Here is a 19588-nt window from a genome sequence, read left to right as displayed (position 1 = left end):
TTGTTTTCTGTATTCTACAGAGTATCCTTGATGTGAAGGTCATCTGAGCAAAGTTATGACAAGGAGGATCTTACTACATATGTCCCAAGTCTATTATATAAAACAAGAGCTTTGTTATATGTGTAGAGATAGAGCTTTCATATATACAGTTAGTCAATATAATATTGCCAGCTGCTTCCTATACAGATCAAATATTTTGGCTGTTTTTCATTTAACTCACATTGGGGTCATACCAGGGTATCCGCAGGTGTGGCTAAAAACATCAGTATGGTGGTCAGGACAGTGAAATCAAAGCTCGGTCTCTTTTTTAATCTGTGTCACCTGTGCAACACACATGAAACACAGATGGAGCTTCGACTGCACCACTGCGGTCACCATTGACTTTGTGGACCATATCCTGGGGATACCCTTGGGTCATAACCATTATACAGCTTTACAATGTAGATTGAAACCCAAAGCTGAAAGCGTTCAGTCTTTAGCACGAGCCATGTCTCTGACCTCCTAGAATTTGGTAATGGAAGAAGCAGTCCCAGTAGCCATTAATTTCAATCCTATTTTGCTTGCCCTTGAAATTAGTCAAGACACACAGAGAAGACTGACAGCTTTTTTAGGAAATGAAAGTAGTTGAAATTTCAGCAAAAGAGAAAAAAAAATCACCAAGTTCAGAACTGGAACTTCAAAACATAGGCGGTTTGGCCCTCCCTCTCTACCAAGAAGACAAAAAAACCCTCCGGTTTTATAAAGAGAAAGTCTTTGGATTGATTTGGCAAACTGCATAATGCAATGGAAGAGGCCCTTCCCCTCCCCTCCATTTGAATACCCTATTCCAGCACTAACCATGAGGTAACAATACCTTCCTACAAAATATATATTATAATAGAATAGAATAGTAATATAATATGCTTGTGTCTGTCATATATATAAAACAAAATACTTTACAAAATGGATACTGGGTTGGTGCTCAGTTTAACAGTCCAATTCTTGCTAAAACCAACACAGAGGTGGCCGAGCATCCCAGCGCCCCTTTCCTTTTGACACAGAAAACCGACTTTGTGATAACGTTGGAAAAAGGATAGTTGAAATAACAGTACGTACACCATATGCCATGCATATTTGTTTCCAGATTGTTTTTTTTAAAAAGGGGGAAAATCTTGCACTTATTTTATTATAAATGTGCAACTAGCATAAACATCTCTGAAAAGAGAGAGTGCATTAAGAAAGGAAAAGTAAAATAATTTATAAATCAGAGAGAGAGAGATGCAGCATTTCTATCTAGTTTAGTTTATCTCAATTGCATCCAGTAGGTGATGGCTGTGAAAACTAACATTCGCTATCTGCTCCAAAATGGGTGGTTGCAAATACCAGGGAATGGGGAAGTAGCAACTCCAAGGGTCCTTAATGAGTGGTCCTCAGAGTCCCAAGGCTGAGAGGAAGAGCTGGCACTGTTGCTTTGAAAAGAGGGCAGGTGGGAGGAAAAATGTGCATCTCAGAAGAAAGAAGGAAATGGAAGGGACAGAGAAGCAAAACAAGGAAATCTTCCAAGCAGCAGCTGCCATTTCTAGTCAAGGTTCCTTCTCTCACACTGTAGATACCAAAGTGCCACTGCCACTGTGGAACAGAAAGAAAAAGCACACAATTCGGCCAAAACGCAATTCACCAGAGAGAGAGAGAGAGAGAGAGAGAGAGAGAGAGAGGGAGAGAGGGAGAGAGGGAGAGGGAGAGAGGGAGAGAGGGAGAGAGGGAGAGAGGGAGAGAGGGAGGGAGGGAGGGAGGGAGGGAGAGAGAGAGAGAGAGAGAGAGAGAGAGAGAGAGAGAGAGAGAGAAAGACTAGATGGAGAGCACCTCGTAGCCTGCAATGCATTGGTATGGAACTAGGGAGCAAGGGCAGAAAGAGAGTGTGCAGCAAGCAGTGGTTAGACTATTTGTAGCTTCATTGCAGCTCACATAAAGGCAGCTTCTCTTGGACTCCGTCTAGTAGCAGAATCCACTTCATTAGAAGTGGTTGCTATACTGAGAGAACAACAGGAATGAAGACCTATTCATCTTTAGATGGCTGTTCTGTCACCTCCTTGCTGCTCCCAATTGCTTGGGCATTGATTTTGCATTCTATGGGAATCCTGGTTTTGTGAGGGGTATTTCAATCACTGTTTTCCAGTTTGAAGGCCACAGAAAAAATGTAGTCTAACAAATTGGAAAAATATGCAGCCAGAGATGCAAGAAGAGCGAAGTGTGGAATCTACTATTCATTCCTGCTTCAACAAATCACAGACTGTCCAACTGGAAATATTGCATTTAAAATTGGACTTGTGTCCCACTGAGCAAAAGACTCATGAATGCACTGCAAAAAACTGAGACTTGCTGTACAGCGCACATTCAGTTAATTCAATCCATCCAATATGTCCGTCGGGCATGCCCACTGCCCTACATGAGTTGCAATGCAACATAAAGAATAGTCATATTTTCCTATCACTGCACACTGCAGGGGAAATTCTGTAGTGATTGACATACTGACATTCAGTAAAGCTCATCTTCCTTTTTAGTCTTACTAACAGGAAGTATGAAAAAGGATATTTTATGGAATGATGATGTGAAAGAGGTTTTGCATGAGAAAAAATGCACATGAGAATGACTGCTGCAAAGAATGAGGAGAAAGTGATATTGTATAAGGTACAGAGAAACAGATGGTTACAAAGAATGCAGTCAAAGAGAGCAAGGAAAAGTTTAACAGGAGAAAATGCAAAGTAATTTTGAGGGGAATAAAAATTGTTTTGGAAGTGGATGAAAAGGAGCCTCCAGTAGAGTGAATGAAATTAAAAACAAAAATGATGAAATGATTTGCAATGAAACTGAAGCAAGGGAATGCAGTATGAATGTAAAAAAAATGTTAATTAGTTCATTTAGAGAAAGTGTATGATGAAGTGAACAAGCTTGAATAATGGAATATTCTGTGTGAATATGGAATTGAAGATTAGTTGCTGAATGTGGTAAGAGCCTTATGTGATGGAAGTAAAGCATCCATGAGAATAAATGAAATAATCAATGAATGGTTCAACGTTTAACAGGGAGTATGATGTGGATGTGTGATGTCCCCTTGGTTATTTAATGCACTTATGAATAAATGTATAAGGAATGCTTGTGGTAACATTAGAGGTGTCCTGACTGAAGATGTCAATGGGCACATACTGTGTTTGCAGATGATGCCATGCTGTTGGCTAAGGACCCAAATGACATGCTCGTGAATTGAAACACATTATATGATGCAACAAGAAGTAGGAGTCTGAAAATTAATGTATCAAAGATCAATGCAATTTTGTTTGACAGGGAAGATGGGAGTGAATGGACTCAAGTTATTCATAAATAACAACAACAACAACCCCCCCAGCAAAAGTATGAATTTGTGCATCTGGGTAGAATGTTTCCTAAAGATGGGAAAATGGATGAAGAAATTTTAAGTTGTGCAAATGTTGATAAAAAAACTAATGGGTAATACGTAGTCTGTCTTGAGGAATGAATGTCAAATGAAACTATAATGGCTGTTTATAAGATGTCATTTCATCTATTTAGTTATATGGAAGTGAGAGTTGGGAATGTCAGGAGAAACATAAAAGTCAGTTGAATACAATGGGTATACAGCAGTTATTTAGGAAGTCTGGAAAAACAAGAAGTGATAGGGTCAAGAATGTATGAATATAAATGTGAACTAACTACAAAAAAGGTGACCAGTAGTAAAGAAATGTGTTGAAATAATGTGTTTATATAAAGAGACAATGAACAAGAATTATAAAACAAATATTTAAAGGAAGAGTGAATGGGTCAAAAGGAAGACGACGACCAAGAAAGTTGTGGTTGGATACAGTTGATGAGATCCTCCAAAAGGGAGATGAGAAGTTTGAAGAATGAAGACAATGTGTGAAGCAAGGTATAGATGTAGCAGAAGTGATGGCCACAAGGATAGGAAGGTATAATGAGGTATACTGTAGTTATTCCTTGTTATTATTTGCAGCATTTTTATACTGTTCACTCAAATGAGTCTGAGCAAGGTGCATAACCTTTTTCTGCACTTTGCATAATACTGGTTACCTTGAAAGGGACATGTTGGATATACAGTATATGTATGAGAAGCATCTCAGTTCAAGAAAAAAATAGGGTGAAGGTCCTCAGTCTACTTTATCTCCTGTTTGTGAAGATCCAGACCAAATCCACTACCAAAATACAAGCAATTGTGCCATGCCTTGCTCAGAAACAGGGGACCTGGCCCCTAGACTCACAGTTCCTGTGTGCTTTAAAAACACATGATTCTGTGGGAATTGGTTTCATGCAAATTTCTGCCAGGCTAGGTGGCTGATCTAAGACAGCTAAGTAAGATTGGACTAGGGAGGGACCTGGGAGGTTGGACTTTAATGGGAAAAATTGCAGGGCTGTAGGCTAGACCAGGAAGAAACAAAAATCCCACTTCTGTATAGTTTTCAAATATGGAACATGTCAATGAAAGCACCAGAAATTGCATTTGGCATCACTTTTAAACTTTTGCCCAAACTTTAGCTTCTCATATTGAAACTAATTTTGTAGATCCACAATGGATTTGAAAATGAAGTATCTTACCTGCTTGAGGATCTTGCCCCATAGTCATCCAGCCCCTGTAGAAAAGAGGGGAGAAAAAAAGGACATCAGCTATGGCATCATAATGCATTTGCCAAAAAAGAAGGCAATGGAAGTTAAATACATATGCATTGTCCCAATAGTCTTCAAAGACATAGTTAAAGTACTTGGTCTCAAAAATACGACAAAATACATTGGCAAAAAGTTACATTTGTTTCACCAGAGTGTGATTTTGGATAGCAGAGCTGTAAGATTAAAAATAGTGTCCAACTTAAAGACATGCATTGCAGGATGCTAAATGGGACTGTGCAAAATGCTAGGCACACTGCAAAAATACCCTGTGGTAAATGCAGATTGATAGCATTGCAGTTTCTGATGGAAGAAGGCACCAGTGTTGTATCCTCCATCTCTTTTGCACATTATCTTCTCTTCAAAGAGATAGAACAGATGAAATCAAAGCAGCCGTGCACAGTGAAATGCAGCCTGCTACTTTCATTGCTGTTCTCTGATATAGCCAGAGAGGAGAAGAAAAAGAAAACGTGCTTATTTTTCCCTTTTTGGTGAAGTCAAATCATACAGCTACTGGAGATGGTGTGAATCATTTTTAAGTCCTACTCTGTTGTGTAACAGAATACTGAATGTGTGAGCCTTCAAACACTGCTGACCTACAACTCTTGGCAGTCACAGCCAGCATCATCCAGTGATGAAAATGTTGGGAACTGAAGATCAGCAATGTCAGAAGTTCCACAGGTTCCCTGTTCTTGATAGAAAAGGAGTTGTAATCTTGGACACTTCTAGGGATTTTCTTCCAGCCTGAACTAATATACCCATACTCCTGTTCAGACCTATGAAGACCTTTTGGCTCAACCACAGTACCACTAATCAGTTTTCACCTGATTCATGGCAATAAGTATTCTAGACAAATACATAAAATTTTAGATCACAGTTGTCAGCTGTTAACAGCTGACAGCCTATAGTTGAAATGGAAGGACCATGCTCAAATGTACTTAAATAGCACCATAGTAACCTCTTAATTTGGGGACTGGGGGGCAGGAAGGATAAGTCACAGACTCCTTTTGCTGTGATAATTTTCTCTGACATGTTTAATGCCAGTAAAAAGTGACTTCTGAATGAAAATCCCTGAGCATCAAAACTAGCTATTAAAGAAACCCAACATTTTTCTAGCCAAAGCCACAAAGCTACTATTTTGCAACTTATCTCTTCACAGCACACTCTGACATAGACCTTTAATTCTAAATTACCTGAGAAAAGGGTGGACCCCTGGGCTTAGAAAGTTTCAGGTAGCTTAGCCTCTTCACAACCAAAAATTCTGCCTTTATTCTATGCTCTTGGACTGACACCATTCTTCTCAGTTTGCTACCCTTGATAGGAGATATTTTTAATGTGGTTTTCCAACAAAATTAAATTCAAAATGATTTACCGCCCACCTACCCCCCTTTGCCTACTAATGTGCACAGCTCTCAGCTTATTTTTCTTGTCTCCATCCACCCACTAGCTGGCTTTAGTCTTCTCAAACCCCTAAAGACAGTTTCCACGTGGAAGGTCTGAAAATCCAAGGGGGGGAAAAATAAGCACTGTTGGCCTAAGAGCCACTGAATTCTGCAGTTAGATACTTGTAGAACAGCCACATGTTACCAGTTGGGTATTTACACTGCCCTTTACTGCCAGTCTTTCTGCCTTACCCATCACTGATTTGCCAATCAATTAATTCTTTATCTCTACTCATGTTTGCTTTTCTGTCAGCTATTTTCATTTTTTTTAAGGAGCCTTTAATCTCACTGGCTTCTTCAGATTGAGGAGGATGGGAAGATGAGTGGAGCCATGATACATACGTTGGGTAAGCCACAAAGATGCCTGAGGCAGAAAACAGGCCTTTGAAACCCCAATGGAAACATCGTGTTCTTAGGACTTACGGCTGTTGACCTAGAGTAAGGCTGGTAGGAGGCAGGTGACACTGGGAAGAGGCCACAGGAATATTCATTAATTGCACAACTGTAGGGCATAAGGTACTCCTATAAATAACGAACACAAGCAACTCCTATAAATAACGAACACAAGAAAGCCCCACCTACTTGCTTACACCCATGTTATGAAACAGAAACTTGAGGCATGTTTACTTCAGCAATGGTGTAACCAGAACTACTTTTAGCAAGACAGCCTCCTACCTACCCACGATGCACACAACATATCTCTGACTTCTGGCCCAGGTTTACTTCTGTTGATCAGCTTCAAAAAATAATGGCAACAGTAATTTCATTTGATTGTTGTGTGGCATATAGAAGACACTGCTGCTTACCACAAAGGAGGCAGAATAACTGCTACATCAAAAGAAGTGGTTTACTGACTTCCCATCCTAGCTTTCAACTTTGCAGTAGAAGTTTCCAAACAATTTGCAGGCAATAGGAAAGACTTATCAGGGTTACAGCAATGACATTATCAAGAAGAAGCACCACAAGGATCCAACCAACTCAAATAGATATAAACTCCAAGGATCAAGGTGGGGTTTGGAAATCTTGTTGCTCGTAGCCCAATGAACATCCCACAGTATCAAGCATTTCATCCAAAAGGCTTCCCACAGGGGAGAGTAATGAATCTAAACAGGTATTGCAAGTTGGCTTAGGTGAAAACAAGAGCTGGCAGTCCATTGACAGGCTAACCTCAAGTTTGTTCCATTCAACCACAGTTCACATGGACTAGTTTCACTCACACACTGTGCTGATCCATGCTTGGTTTGATTTTGGGGAACCCTAGTCACTGTGATTTGAAAATCAGTTTATAGCTTAGTATTCTGTGAACCAGGCTTCTATGGCTTGTTACCCAAATCATGGTTAAAATAAAGTGTGGCTCAGTGTCTTGCAGGGTATCTTCCAGCTGGAATCCTCTCTTTTTGTTGTGCCAGCTATAGAAAAAGCTGCAGTGCCAGTTCCTTCTTTTTATTCTTATTAATCACAGCAGCTATACTTAAATGATCTAAAGCCGATTTAATACTCACCAACCCATACATCCATTTGGCTTAAGCCATTTTTCTACAGTAATGACCATTTTCAAACTATTAGTAAAAATAAAGATAAATCATAGCCTATCAGAAGAAGAAGAAGAAATGTGCCATTTTCACCCATAGAATGCTGGCTATCTGAGAATCCACATTCCCTCTCCACCAAGGGAGCCCTAGAATCTATGCCTGGCAGAACCCCTCCTGCTCGGTGCATTCACTCCCAATGACCACACCTCCTCTCATCCAAGTTGAAAATGTGTCTCACCTGGGCGAATGGTGGCACTGCCACACTGTACGGCCTCTGTTTGAAAGTGCTGACATTCTGTGACTGGAAAGTTCGGGAGGACATGCTGTAATCTGGAGGGGGGATATCATCTTTGTCCAACAGGTTACCTGTACTGCTGCTTTTCCCCTGGCTGAAGACATAAATACATTTGGTCAGCATCTCCCCTGTGGCCGAATTTCCAAACAGAACACACTTTATTAGCCATTAAGTCTTGCTTGATTCCTTGCATGCAGACAAAGCCAGGATCCCTCAGATTCTCTTACTCCCACATGTCTTTCAGGAAGGAGGCCCTATGGAACCTGCTCAGGATCTCTAAGGGAACATCCTCCTCCTGTCACCTCCAAGGCCTAGAGTGTTTCCATCTGGGGCCAGATGCGTTCACTACGTTTACCACATGGAACACTGTCACAGGACTCCTTCTACCAAACACATTCACACTGGCTTGCTCCAGACCATACAGGCATGCACACATATATGCATCTGTGTGTGTATAAACACATGCGCACGTATAGGCACGGATACAAAGGGACACCATATATTGTCACAGCAAAGCCTGAAATCTTAGTTCAAGAAATACAAAGCCAGTAGAGTAAAACTCCTGATGAAAGATAAGCCAGAAGAGGGCAATGCAGGACAGGTACTGCTTCTAGCTGTGCAAACATAGGGCTCCTCTGTTTGAACATAAACATTATTCAGATGTCAGATGTTTACTCTGCATCCATCAACACAACTTTCTTACCTCATATGTAATCTATCGCTCCCATCACTATCCAGCACACGGGTGTAGGAGAAAGGAAACCAGCCTCTCCTACAACATAGGTAGAAAACAAGAAAAAAAAAAGTTCCAAGTTCTTTTCTCATTCAACGAGGGGCATAGGAATATATTGAAGCAGGGATGTTAAGCTATTAGAGTTTCAGTATTCTATAGCCAAAGTAAAGATGGCTATTGTTGAATTTCAGCTACGGATAGCCCACTTCTCTCAGCACACTGTGCAAATCTCCAGGCCGTGTAAGCCTCAAAGCCTAGCTGTGGGGTGAAAATGAACCAATCTTCCTTGTGTTCCCGCTGCATCCCTCAGCCTGCATTTTTGGCAAATGCATGATTTAGACAAAAGGACAGCAGAAGCAGAAGACAGAATCCATCAGAACAACAGATACTAAGGGGCACAAGAGGCACTATCTGTAGTATTCAAAAGCCCTGCTCACTGAACTACCTTTAGAGCACCCACAAAGCTTTCTCCACGCATTCCACATGGGAAAAATCCAGAATGTCTCTTACATTTTTAATCGTATAATCTTACACTTGAATAAACCAAATATCCTCCAGTTCAAATAAAGGTTTTTTTAAAAAATCCAAATGAAGAAATTGTCACTTCAAAAATGCTTACATGGGTCATTTGCTCTCCATTCTATGACATGACAAAGTTTGTGAGCCAGTAACATGGTTGGGGGCCATCCTTTCTTCCTAAAATTCTTTTTGTCTCCGGTGGCTGCAGGAAGAACGGTGATGATGCGGTGGAGGTCTGGGATGAATTGCTTGGCCACTTCTATCAACGCTTAGGGGACTGGGGAGAGCTTTTTAGAAATATGGTCCCTTCTGTACACAAGAGCTGCACCGATCTGAAATGTGTGCCCTTGACTCTGTCAGTCTTGGAAGGTCTTTGGCAGGTGAGCAATTTACTTCCAACTCAGCTGCTCTTCTGGACGAAAGACTGTCAAGATAGTTGTTTCCCCCTGGTGAGAACTCTGGCCTCATCTTGCCTTCCAGTCCCTTGAATTCCTCCCACTCCTCCCACAGGCAGGGACCCATTACACCTTGCTGTTCTTCCCCATCCTGCCGGTGGGATAGCTTTGCTGCTTCCATGCATTGACTTTGTGTTTTTTTTTTCCCTTGCCAGAAGACAAATGCAGGGAGGTAAGGACAAGGAGGGACGAGGGGGTAGGACACCAGATGAGCACCCATTTTTGCACTCCCCTCCCACTGGCCAGCTGGACAGAGGCACCAGTTAACTTCATGGCAGCCGAGAAGTGTGTGTGCAACTCTGAGAATTTGGGGAGTGAAAGAACCAGCTATTGAAAGTGTCTTCAGATAGATTTATAAGGAACTGAATCTATATTTGACCTGTTAACTGTTTTAAAAAATGTTCAAAACATCACGTTCCTGAATGTTGGTGGTTTGCCAGTAAACTTCAGCAGAGTGACTTTGGGGATATAGCAGGGTGATGATGCAAAAAAAGGGCTGCAGGCACATTCAGCATGTGCATTGCTCACCCTTATTGTAAAATGATTTTACAGTAAGAGGGGGCACATTATAACAGAACAGAGTATTTGACTATCTGGAATGATTTAGTCCTGGACCTTTTAAAGGAAAGCTGCTACTATATGTAGCAGTTCCCCAAATGGTCATGGGCCATATTACTGCCATCTGAGCTTTTACTTTGTGAAGCTGCTGGCAAGATTATCTTGCTCTCCAAGTTCATTGTGCACAGTCTCATCAGCCACCTACTTTCCCACCTTGCCAGCTTTCCAGCTCACCCCATGGACATTCGCTTGGGCTAAAAAAGGAATGACCAGGTCAGCAGACTTGCACCTACATGACTGCCCTCCAGTGCTAAGGCTTCATAATCTTGTTCTGCTAATTAAGCCAGCCATTTGCTTGGCAACTGGCATTTGTTGTCAAGCCTGTCACAAAGTACATGGAGAAAGAAGTAAAGATATGGCTATATTTAGCGGACAATGGAAAAAGACTGCAGCTCCAGATTTAGAGCTTTAAATACTGAGATGTTGGGAATGAGAAAGGAAAAAACTGATAAATATTCAGTATCTATGAAGGAGCTTACCTACACAATCGTTGCCAAGGAAGACTCCCCCCACCCCCCCTAATCCTAAGCAAATATATTATGCCAAAGCAAACCTGCTGGAGCAGTCCACCCCAGCGACAGCTTTTGTTCCTAGTTACACTACAGACTCTCCAGGAATTAAATGCCTGCAATTTCTGCCCTCCCTCTTCTTCTTCTTCTTTTTTTTTTCTGGCATTCCCCAGCGTGGGAGCTGTGATGTTGAGGGCAGAACTGTTTATTATACATTCCACTTCTTGGCACACCAACTTCAGTATTGGCTACCAGAGTAAAGATTTTCCAAATCAGGGCAAGGAAAACGTTCATTGGAAAGTCACACTATATTGTAAGCATAGAGAATACAAAACAATAATCTGTTTTAGGCTCAAAGTTCATCAGAGTTCCCTAATACAAAATATTGACTTGTAGTGTTTTGGAATTTCTCTACTCTCTCTCTCTCTCTCTGGTTTATCAGCATCAGCTTTTTAATACAGATGCAAAATGATGAAACTCTCATTGCAATTTCTGCAGCAATGCCTCCAGCTATGCTGGGAAAAAGATCAATATGACAGAGAGGATCACAGATGAGACAGCCCACACGTTGCTCCATCTACAGCACCTCAGAATACCCAGATTGTACTACTGAATTTGGGGGGCAAAAGGCAGCCTGGCTTTGACTGTCTGGGGGTGGCTCAGAGTAGGGAAATTGGCTCTACCCTTTCTGTACTCTCTGGAAGGTTGAGAAGCTAAGTTACAGCCCATCCCATTGACACTGTCCACCTCTGCACTAAGAAAGCAACTGAATCCTGAAGAACACAACTTAAAAATGACAGTATCTTAAACACAACTGAGGCCCAGAAACAAACAAGCATACTCACAGTTTTGTCTTTTCACTCTCTCCATAGTGCCACCCATCTCGGGCCTCAGGCACAAGCAATGTAATCAGGTCTCCCTCCTTGAAGCTCAGAAGGGTGCTGTTATCCCCAGCAGCATGAGAGAAGATGGCTCGCACCCTGGTTCTGCCATTCTTTTCTAGCCCTGCTGCCATGGAGCTGGAACGGGGAAGAGTCTTGTTTTCAGCTGAAAGACAGATAGACAGACAGAGATTGAATTCACCATTTTCAATAAATAAACATTGTACTTTTACTTTATTTCAGTTACCAGAGAAAGTTTGTCCAACATGTTTTGAAAAACAGAAGACTGCAGATTGATGATACCTATAGACTTATTGAATGTAACTCCTTTGTGAACATCAGTTTCCAAGAAATAATGTAGGCTGAGGCTCCACTAAGAAATAAAGGGGCAGACTAAAGCAGCATTGGCTGTCTTGGAATGAAATGAGATATTCAGAAAAACTTAACATTTCAATCTGCCTCTCTCATAATTATGTGATACAAACTTAAGGAAAATATTAAGAACCATCACAGGACTACTGCCTATAGCCTCCTTGTTTTACAGGTGTTGCAGGCAAGATGACATTTCTTATTTTGTTTTGTACAATAATCTCCCTATAATGCCTGCATCCAAGGCTTCCCTTCATCATCTTAAACATTTATCTCTTGGTCATAAATGCCAATGAATTTGAAAAACAAAAGAAAATACTGACTGAATTTCCTGGCAAAACACCCACACAGATATGGTGCATTGAGCAACCTCCTCTGAAAAACAAACATTAGGTAGTGATCGATACCTGTGCATTATGCATACTTATTAATTATGGCATAAAATGAAACAATGAAAAGTATATTTTTATTATTATAGTTTTTAAACTGTTTTTTAATGGTTGTGTTCGAATTGATTGTTTAGCTGTGTTTTGACTGTGTATGCCACCCAGAGTCACATGCGTGAGATGAGGGGCTACAGAAATTCAATGAATAGTAACAGAGTACAGTAACCTCATCATCATGTTCCAGGCTGTAAGTACTTCCTCCCCTCTTGCTGCAGCCATGCCATAGTAGTACTGGGGTCCACGTAGTCTCAGTAGGTGAAAACATCTGGCTGACCTTCTCTAAGTTGCAAGCTGAACAGGGTCAGCCTGGCAAGTACTTGGATGAGAGATTACCATGGCATCCTTCTGCTACTGGCTAGACTAGGAAGCTGGAACACATCCCAGGAGATGGCAGTGGAAAGCTACTTCCATGTTGCTATCAAGAATGCTGCACATCTCACGAGATGTGACTCTGGGTGGTGTACAACATGTATGATAAACACTGCAGAGTGATGTCAGTTGAAAGGAGACTTTGTTCACCACCGTTTCTAATATGATGCAAAGGAGTCAAGAGCGCTGTAGCACTTTAGAGGAACAGCTTTATTGTTCATAGCTTTTGTAGGAAAAAGCCTTCTTCAGGTATATGCAAACATCTGACTCATCCACTTCTATTGTGCAAGTGCTTGCAATAAGAAACAAGCAAATCTAATTAACTTCTGACAAAGCCCTGCCTACATGACAGCTACGTCAGCAAGCCTGATGCAATTTCTGAGCTATTTTAGCCCCCAAATTTTCAGTGCTTTTTCAATACTTGTTCTGGCTCCTACCAGCAGAAAGATGCAGTTCTAGCTGGACATTTTAAAGGACTCAAAATGAGAAATGCTTTAGAAGCAGGTGCCATCCTTGTGCTTCTGTGCCAGCTTTCTCCAAGCTGGGGTACTCCAGATGTCTTGGGATTGCTGTGATGGCTGGAGATTTAGGGAGCGATAGTCTTTTCATATATGGAAAGCCTCTCCATAAAGAAAGTTGTTTTAGGCCCCCTCTCCCACTTCGTTCCTCTACCCAGCGCTGCGGGAGCACGATAGCCATCTCACACAGAATTTGACAGATGCTGCCCTCCTAAATGGAGGGGAGAGGAGGGGGGATGATCTCTTACAAGAATGACTTACTGGCTGCATAGCTGTTTTTCGGCATTACGCTTTTGCGCACAGGGAGAGTATTGGAGTAAGAGTCACTCAGTTGCTTCTGAGTTTGTGGTGGGGATAAGGACTTCGGCTGAGGAGGCTTTCGGTCGGACCAATGACTGTAATCTTCACCTTCCGAGCCTGAGACACCATTCATCACTGGGATGGTCTCTTGTGCAGACATTCGCTGAAGAAAGAGTGGGGATGGGGAGAGGGAGAAAGAAACACAGACAGGGAGCTCCAGACACAAACTTTTGTTTTGCAAAACCATTCTGCCTTGTTCACAGAATATTACAGAGAGTCTACATAATGCTGCCCTCTCATTTTTTTCCCACCACTTCCTCCATTTTTTTTTTTCTTTCCAGCAGAAAACTGATTAAGGAGGAAAAGGTGGAACACTGTCTTTTGACTGGCAGACTGGGGAAATAGATGGTCCCATCAAATTGCTCCAATCTGTAATGTAACATCAAACTATGGCTCTTCTTTAAACTAGCTAGTTTTAAGATATTCAACTCTGTCCAGAAGGACATGCCAAAATAAAACCAATCTTACCACGGTATACCACATTTTATAATAGCTGTCGGAGTACTGTGAGTTCAGCTTCTTTGTGCTCAGGTTTGCAAATCTGTGCTACGTAGATTTTCTTCACACAATTCATGGCCAATCTGCCACCGACGTATCATGTTACAGTTTTAAAATTGGGCTGAGTAAATGTGTTTTGGACAGCAGCTGGGAAGATCATTAATGCAAGCTAATGAAAAAAACAAATAGCCCTCAATTGTTTAAGTGCAAACCCATATACTTCAGCAGAAGGAAGCATAAGTTCTCTTAATCACCCAATTTTCCTATCACCACTGGATCCAGCCTTTAAAGAGTGGTGTAAATTTGGAACATAGTCGATTACTGACTTGTGTAAGTTTATCAGCAATGTATCAACTGATTTCAGTCCCCGTGCCTTGTTTTTCACGACTGTCCAAAAAAGGCTGAGAGGCCTCAGCCTTGTGAAAATACATTTTAAAATGTATTTTAATTATTTATTATAACTTAATATACTGCTTTCAGTTTACACTTAAACATTAAAATTGAGAGATTAAAACAGTTAAAATACCAATTAAAAATCTCCCCCCAAACCCTAACAGTAGGTTGCTAAACTCCAATGCCCAGCAAAACAAGATTGTCTTTGTCACCTTCCTAAAAATAGACCAGGTGGGGGCCAATCCTGGTCTCAAGGGTGACAAAGCTGTTCCAAAGTGATGGGAGCCACTAACAAGAAAGCCTTCTTTGGGTCTCCACCTGTCTTTTCTCTTGAAGGCAAAGTAATTAAAGCATTCCCTCTTGGCTTAAGCATGCAGGATGGGCCAGTTCTTTCTTTCCAAAGGATATGGTCCTAAAGGTAACCTGGAACTAATCCATGTACATAAACACCACCAACAGCTGGGTTAATACCAGGACTCTGAAGTGTACTTGGAAATCTACTGGCAATCAATATAGCTCTTGCAGAACTGGTGTGACACTGCTATGGTGGTTCTCGTCTGCCAGAAAGTGGGCAGCTGCATTTTGTACTTTCTGTAGTTTCTTGGTAGTTTTGAAAGGCAGCATCAAGTTGAACACATTACACTAGTACAACCTTGAAGTGATGAAGGCATGAGTTGCCAGGGTTGCTACTCCAAAAGGGGCCATTTAAGAATCTAACGATGCTGTTAGCACCCTCAACTCTGTGGGGAATACATTCCAAAGACTGGGGCAGCCACAGAGAAGGCCTGAACCCAAGATGCCACCAGATGAGTTTGCTTCCTTAGATGATTGCAAACTACCTCAGATGATCTTAGGTTCATCTTAGATCATCTTAGGTTCATGGAGATTCATACAGAAAAAGGGCTTTTCTCCAATATCTTTGTTAGGCTTTGATGGTAATGACCAGCACTTCGTATTTTGCCCAGAATTGAATTGGCATGTTTGTATTCTATAGGACAAGTGCAGTAGAACCTATTTGACTTGCAAAAGTTGTCTTTCAAAGATGCAGTCCTAAATCAGAAACACTCAGCTTTTTGTATCTGAGCAAAATAAGACGGTACACCCAAAGCTGCATGGAAATCCTTGAATGTACAAGTAACAGTCATTTTAACTGGTTTAAATTAAATCACAACTTAAATCAGTTTTAATTCTGGTTCCTTTACCTTTAGAAGTATGTGGTCTCCAACATACCAGTGAAAGGCTCACTGAGCCTTGACTTAGAAAAAGTTGCACACCCCAGCCCCAAGCCTACATCTTCCTGCTGACAGATGAATTATGACATCGCTTCACAATTTATCAATCCATGCTATACTTACTCCTACAAAAGGTGCCAGCTCTGGTGGGACTGGGAGAGGTTTGGCACCAGGTATAGGGTCCGAGATGATGAGGTTTGACTTGGATGTTGACAGAGGTGTGGCCATAACAGAACCATTGCTGCTGAGGGCCATCTGCTGCATAAGCTGAAGAGCACGCTCTGGGATCTTGTTGGGATCAGAACAAGACTGCTGCCATAACAGGAGCTTCTGTGTCAAGATGTCTTTTCCCTGTCAAAAAGAGAGGGGGAGCACAGAGTGTAAGAAAAATACAGACAAGATTTCAGCCCAAAGATGTGGCTAAGAAGGAAGGAAACCAACAAATTCCCAAACATACTTTCCTGGAAAATGAAACTGCTACACCAACTGGCCAATGATTTTTTACTTCTAGGAGAAATTAAAGTACTGTAACTTTGTAATTTATAGAGACTGACTAGGTTTATTTGCCAGTTATTCAGTCAGAGCAGGAAAAAACATTCATCCGGTGCTTGTGTACTGTGAACAATATACAGTCCACTGCCTTGAAACTGTTCTCTGAGGTAACTTCTCAGATAGAGCATATCTGAGAAATACAGACAGAATGAGACTGGGTAAGATTCCATTCCCCCCCCCCCCACATGGGTCCACTGTAAAAGGGGGGAAATCATAAGAAGGGAGAAATAATATTTTCCATGCTCAATCAGCCAGTTTTCACTGTTCAAGGTTGGAGGTGCCTCTGTGATTGCCACATGGATCTAGAGGCAGAAGTTCAGAACTTAAAAAGAAAAGAAAAGATCTCTGATCTGGTCAAATAGATTCATATATATTAGGCCTGTTACCAGGTAAAGGTAAAGGTTTCCCTTGACATTAAGTCCAGTCGTGTCCGACTCTAGGGGGCGGTGCTCATCTCCATTTCAAAGCCAAAGAGCCGGCGTTTGTCCATAGACACTTCCGTGGTCATGTGGCCAGCATGACTACACGGAACGCCGTTACCTACTCGCCGAAGCGGTACCTATTGATCTACTCACATTTGCAATTTTTCGAACTGCTAGGTTGGCAGGAGCTGGGACTAGCAACGGGAGCTCACCCCGTCACGCGGATTCGAACCGCCGACCTTCCAATCGGCAAGCTCAGCGGTTTAACCTGCAGCGCCACCGTGGCCCTTTTTCTGTTACTAGTTAGGACACCAAAAATATTAATAGAGCCAAAGAAATGGACTTGACCCAGTTGTGGTTGTTTAGTGAAAAAGGAAAACATTATTTCACAGGAGATATTTGTCCACCTCAGGGAATTGCAAGATCCCTTTTATTTAAATTCACCACAGTTTTGCATTAAACTAAGAAACACACTAAAAGCCACCTCAGTCATCATTTACTTACGGACCAGATAAACATTTAGCTCCTTTTAAAGGCAGCTTATTTTCTTTAGGGTAGAAGAAGTGTTAAATATAAAGCACGAAAAGAGTACAGGGAGAATGAGGAGCTTCTGTCTGTGTCACTGGGCTTCAGTGGTCTCCCTTCCAACTTCATTCCCAAGAATGATTCAGCTTGTTTCCCCCAAGGAGCTGTGACCTGATTAGGGAAGCTGGAAACTGGGAAGCCTCCATTCACATAAAAACTACTTTAGCACATGCAGCCTTTTTTTTTTTTTGCACAACTGCAAAGGCACAGACACAATGAACCAAGTGATACAAGCAAAATACTCCAATCCTCTCAAGATGTGGCTGAGCAAAATTAAGATCCCTCCCAAGTGCAAAAGCAGCCAGCTCAATTTTTTAAAAAAAAAAGTAATATAGGTACCATGCCTTCACTTTGAAAAGAAACTCAGAGTAGTGCATATCCCAAAATAATCACAGAACCTCCTCTCTGTAGGGGATGTACTCTTCCCTTCTTGAAGGAATACAGGAACTATCAAAATGTTGTGACTAAACAACTTGAAAAAGGAAAAGTAACTGGAAACCCAGGACTTGCACAATACACCTCCGTACATTTCTCCAGCTAGGAAGTACCACCCTCTCTTCCTACCTCGGCAAAGAGGTGCTTCACTCTACTGGCTGTTCAGAAGCTGTTGTTCCAGACTCTTTTTCCTTAATTAACAGGGTACGAGTGCTGTCAAAAGAGAGCAATCTGACCTGACACTGCTTTCAGGAGCATGTAATGCTGACACAAGCCTAAAGACCCCACGTAGCACTCTCCTGGAGGAAAACATTTAGTACTGAGGTCCAGGTGGGAGATCCCTGGGGAGAACGAATGAGCCAGGATGTAAGAATTTGCCCAGATTTCCACATCCCTTCATTTCCCCTCTCTTCTGCTTCTCTGGATAGAAATCAAATGTAGATGTCTTCTGGAGGGGCAGGCTGTTGGTGCCTCCTTCCAAATATAGACATTCAAACCAGGTTGCATCTCCCATTCCAATCAGCAAAATCTTTGTAAGTTGTCCTAGAAAAACTGTTTCAAAGAGAAGCATACAAAATGTGGGTGTCCTGGGGAGTTGCAGAAGGAATGTTGGGGAACCACATGCAGCTTAGGGGACGCATCCTCATGGAAACATTCACATCGATAAATAAATAAACCAGCTCTTTCTCAGCATCACCACCCAAGCAGGGTGGCTCATGGTCTCCTTTCCACTCTCTTAGCAGCTTCACGTTCAGCCTAACAGTTAGGGACAAAAGGTGAGCAGGAACCCGTGCACACGGGCTACTTCTTCAGGAAAAAAAGCGAAACAGCTTGCTTAGTGCTGCATGTTCCCAGGATGCCCTCAAGGTTACTAAGCTGCACAGACCAGCTGCTCCATGGCAACAGTACTCTCTGAAAGGAGGTCTGAGAATAGCCTTTGGCAGCCCCCAGGTAAGCACAGGTCAGCTGCAGGATGGGAGACTGCAGCATAATGGCTGTTCTGTTATTTGGGTCTTTGAACAGGAACATGAAAAAAAGTTGCTTTTTGCAGAGCAAGCTGGTAACAGCTAACATCAGATTAACAGAGGAAGCAGCTCCCTGTGAAATGTCAATAATGGCTTCAGGAATCATTTCTGTGAAGATCATTCCCTTTCCTCTCCTCCTATGAAAGCACATTAATTGTGTGCATGCAAATAATCCTGGCTACCAGGGTGAGCGGCATGAGCAGCAGCTTCTTAGGTTCCACCAAAAGAAGAGCTGGCATTCTGGAAACTCCTGCTGCTTCAACCAAGACTTAATTCCCTGCATCAGTTTCAGTTTTCAAAAAAACAAAACAAAAGTCAGTCTGGAATCTCTGGGACCAGTCCCAAATGGCACAAGTAGGAAAGCAGTAAAAATAGTCCCGAGGATTCAAAAATAACAAATTGTAGGCACACTTCCCAGCATTCTTGGTAAAATGCTAATTGGGGGCAAAAGGAGAACATCAGATACTTCTCACTTGAGAGCAGGAACTTTCAGGTAGTCCTTGCTGAATCACAACAGTGCTGAACGAGGGGGACCTATGACAGGTCCTCGAAATTGTGGCCATCGCAGCATTCCCAAGGTCACATGATCGTAATTTTGACACTTGGCAACCGGCTTGCAATTACCATCTTGCAGCATCCCGCCGTCACGTGTTTACCACTTGTGACCTTCATTGCCGCTTCCGACAAGCGAAGTCAATGGGAAAGGCAGCAGGAGGTTGCAAATGGCAATCA

The 19588-nt window shown here is 42.0% G+C and overlaps 1 protein-coding gene across 3 annotated transcripts in view; it reads right to left on the bottom strand.

Moving 5' to 3' along the window:
- The window catches only part of BAIAP2 (BAR/IMD domain containing adaptor protein 2), a 167255-nt gene that overhangs the window by 12471 nt on the left and 135196 nt on the right, over window positions 1–19588 (bottom strand). For 2 of the 3 annotated variants that reach the window (XM_063293383.1, XM_063293382.1), the window contains exons 8-13: window positions 15961–16188; window positions 13616–13817; window positions 11617–11818; window positions 8641–8709; window positions 7881–8031; window positions 4603–4637 (exon numbers count right to left, since the gene is read on the bottom strand). In XM_063293383.1, coding sequence (XP_063149453.1) covers window positions 4603–4637; window positions 7881–8031; window positions 8641–8709; window positions 11617–11818; window positions 13616–13817; window positions 15961–16188 — 887 coding nt within the window. Of the gene's footprint in view, window positions 1–4602; window positions 4638–6533; window positions 6633–7880; window positions 8032–8640; window positions 8710–11616; window positions 11819–13615; window positions 13818–15960; window positions 16189–19588 lie in introns of all 3 variants that reach the window. The other variant, XM_063293384.1, reaches the window with a different exon arrangement.

Source organism: Candoia aspera, chromosome 2, assembly GCF_035149785.1.
Source record: "Candoia aspera isolate rCanAsp1 chromosome 2, rCanAsp1.hap2, whole genome shotgun sequence".
NCBI classification, from domain to species: Eukaryota; Metazoa; Chordata; class Lepidosauria; order Squamata; family Boidae; genus Candoia; species Candoia aspera.
This window is presented reverse-complemented; position numbering and strand designations above follow the sequence as displayed.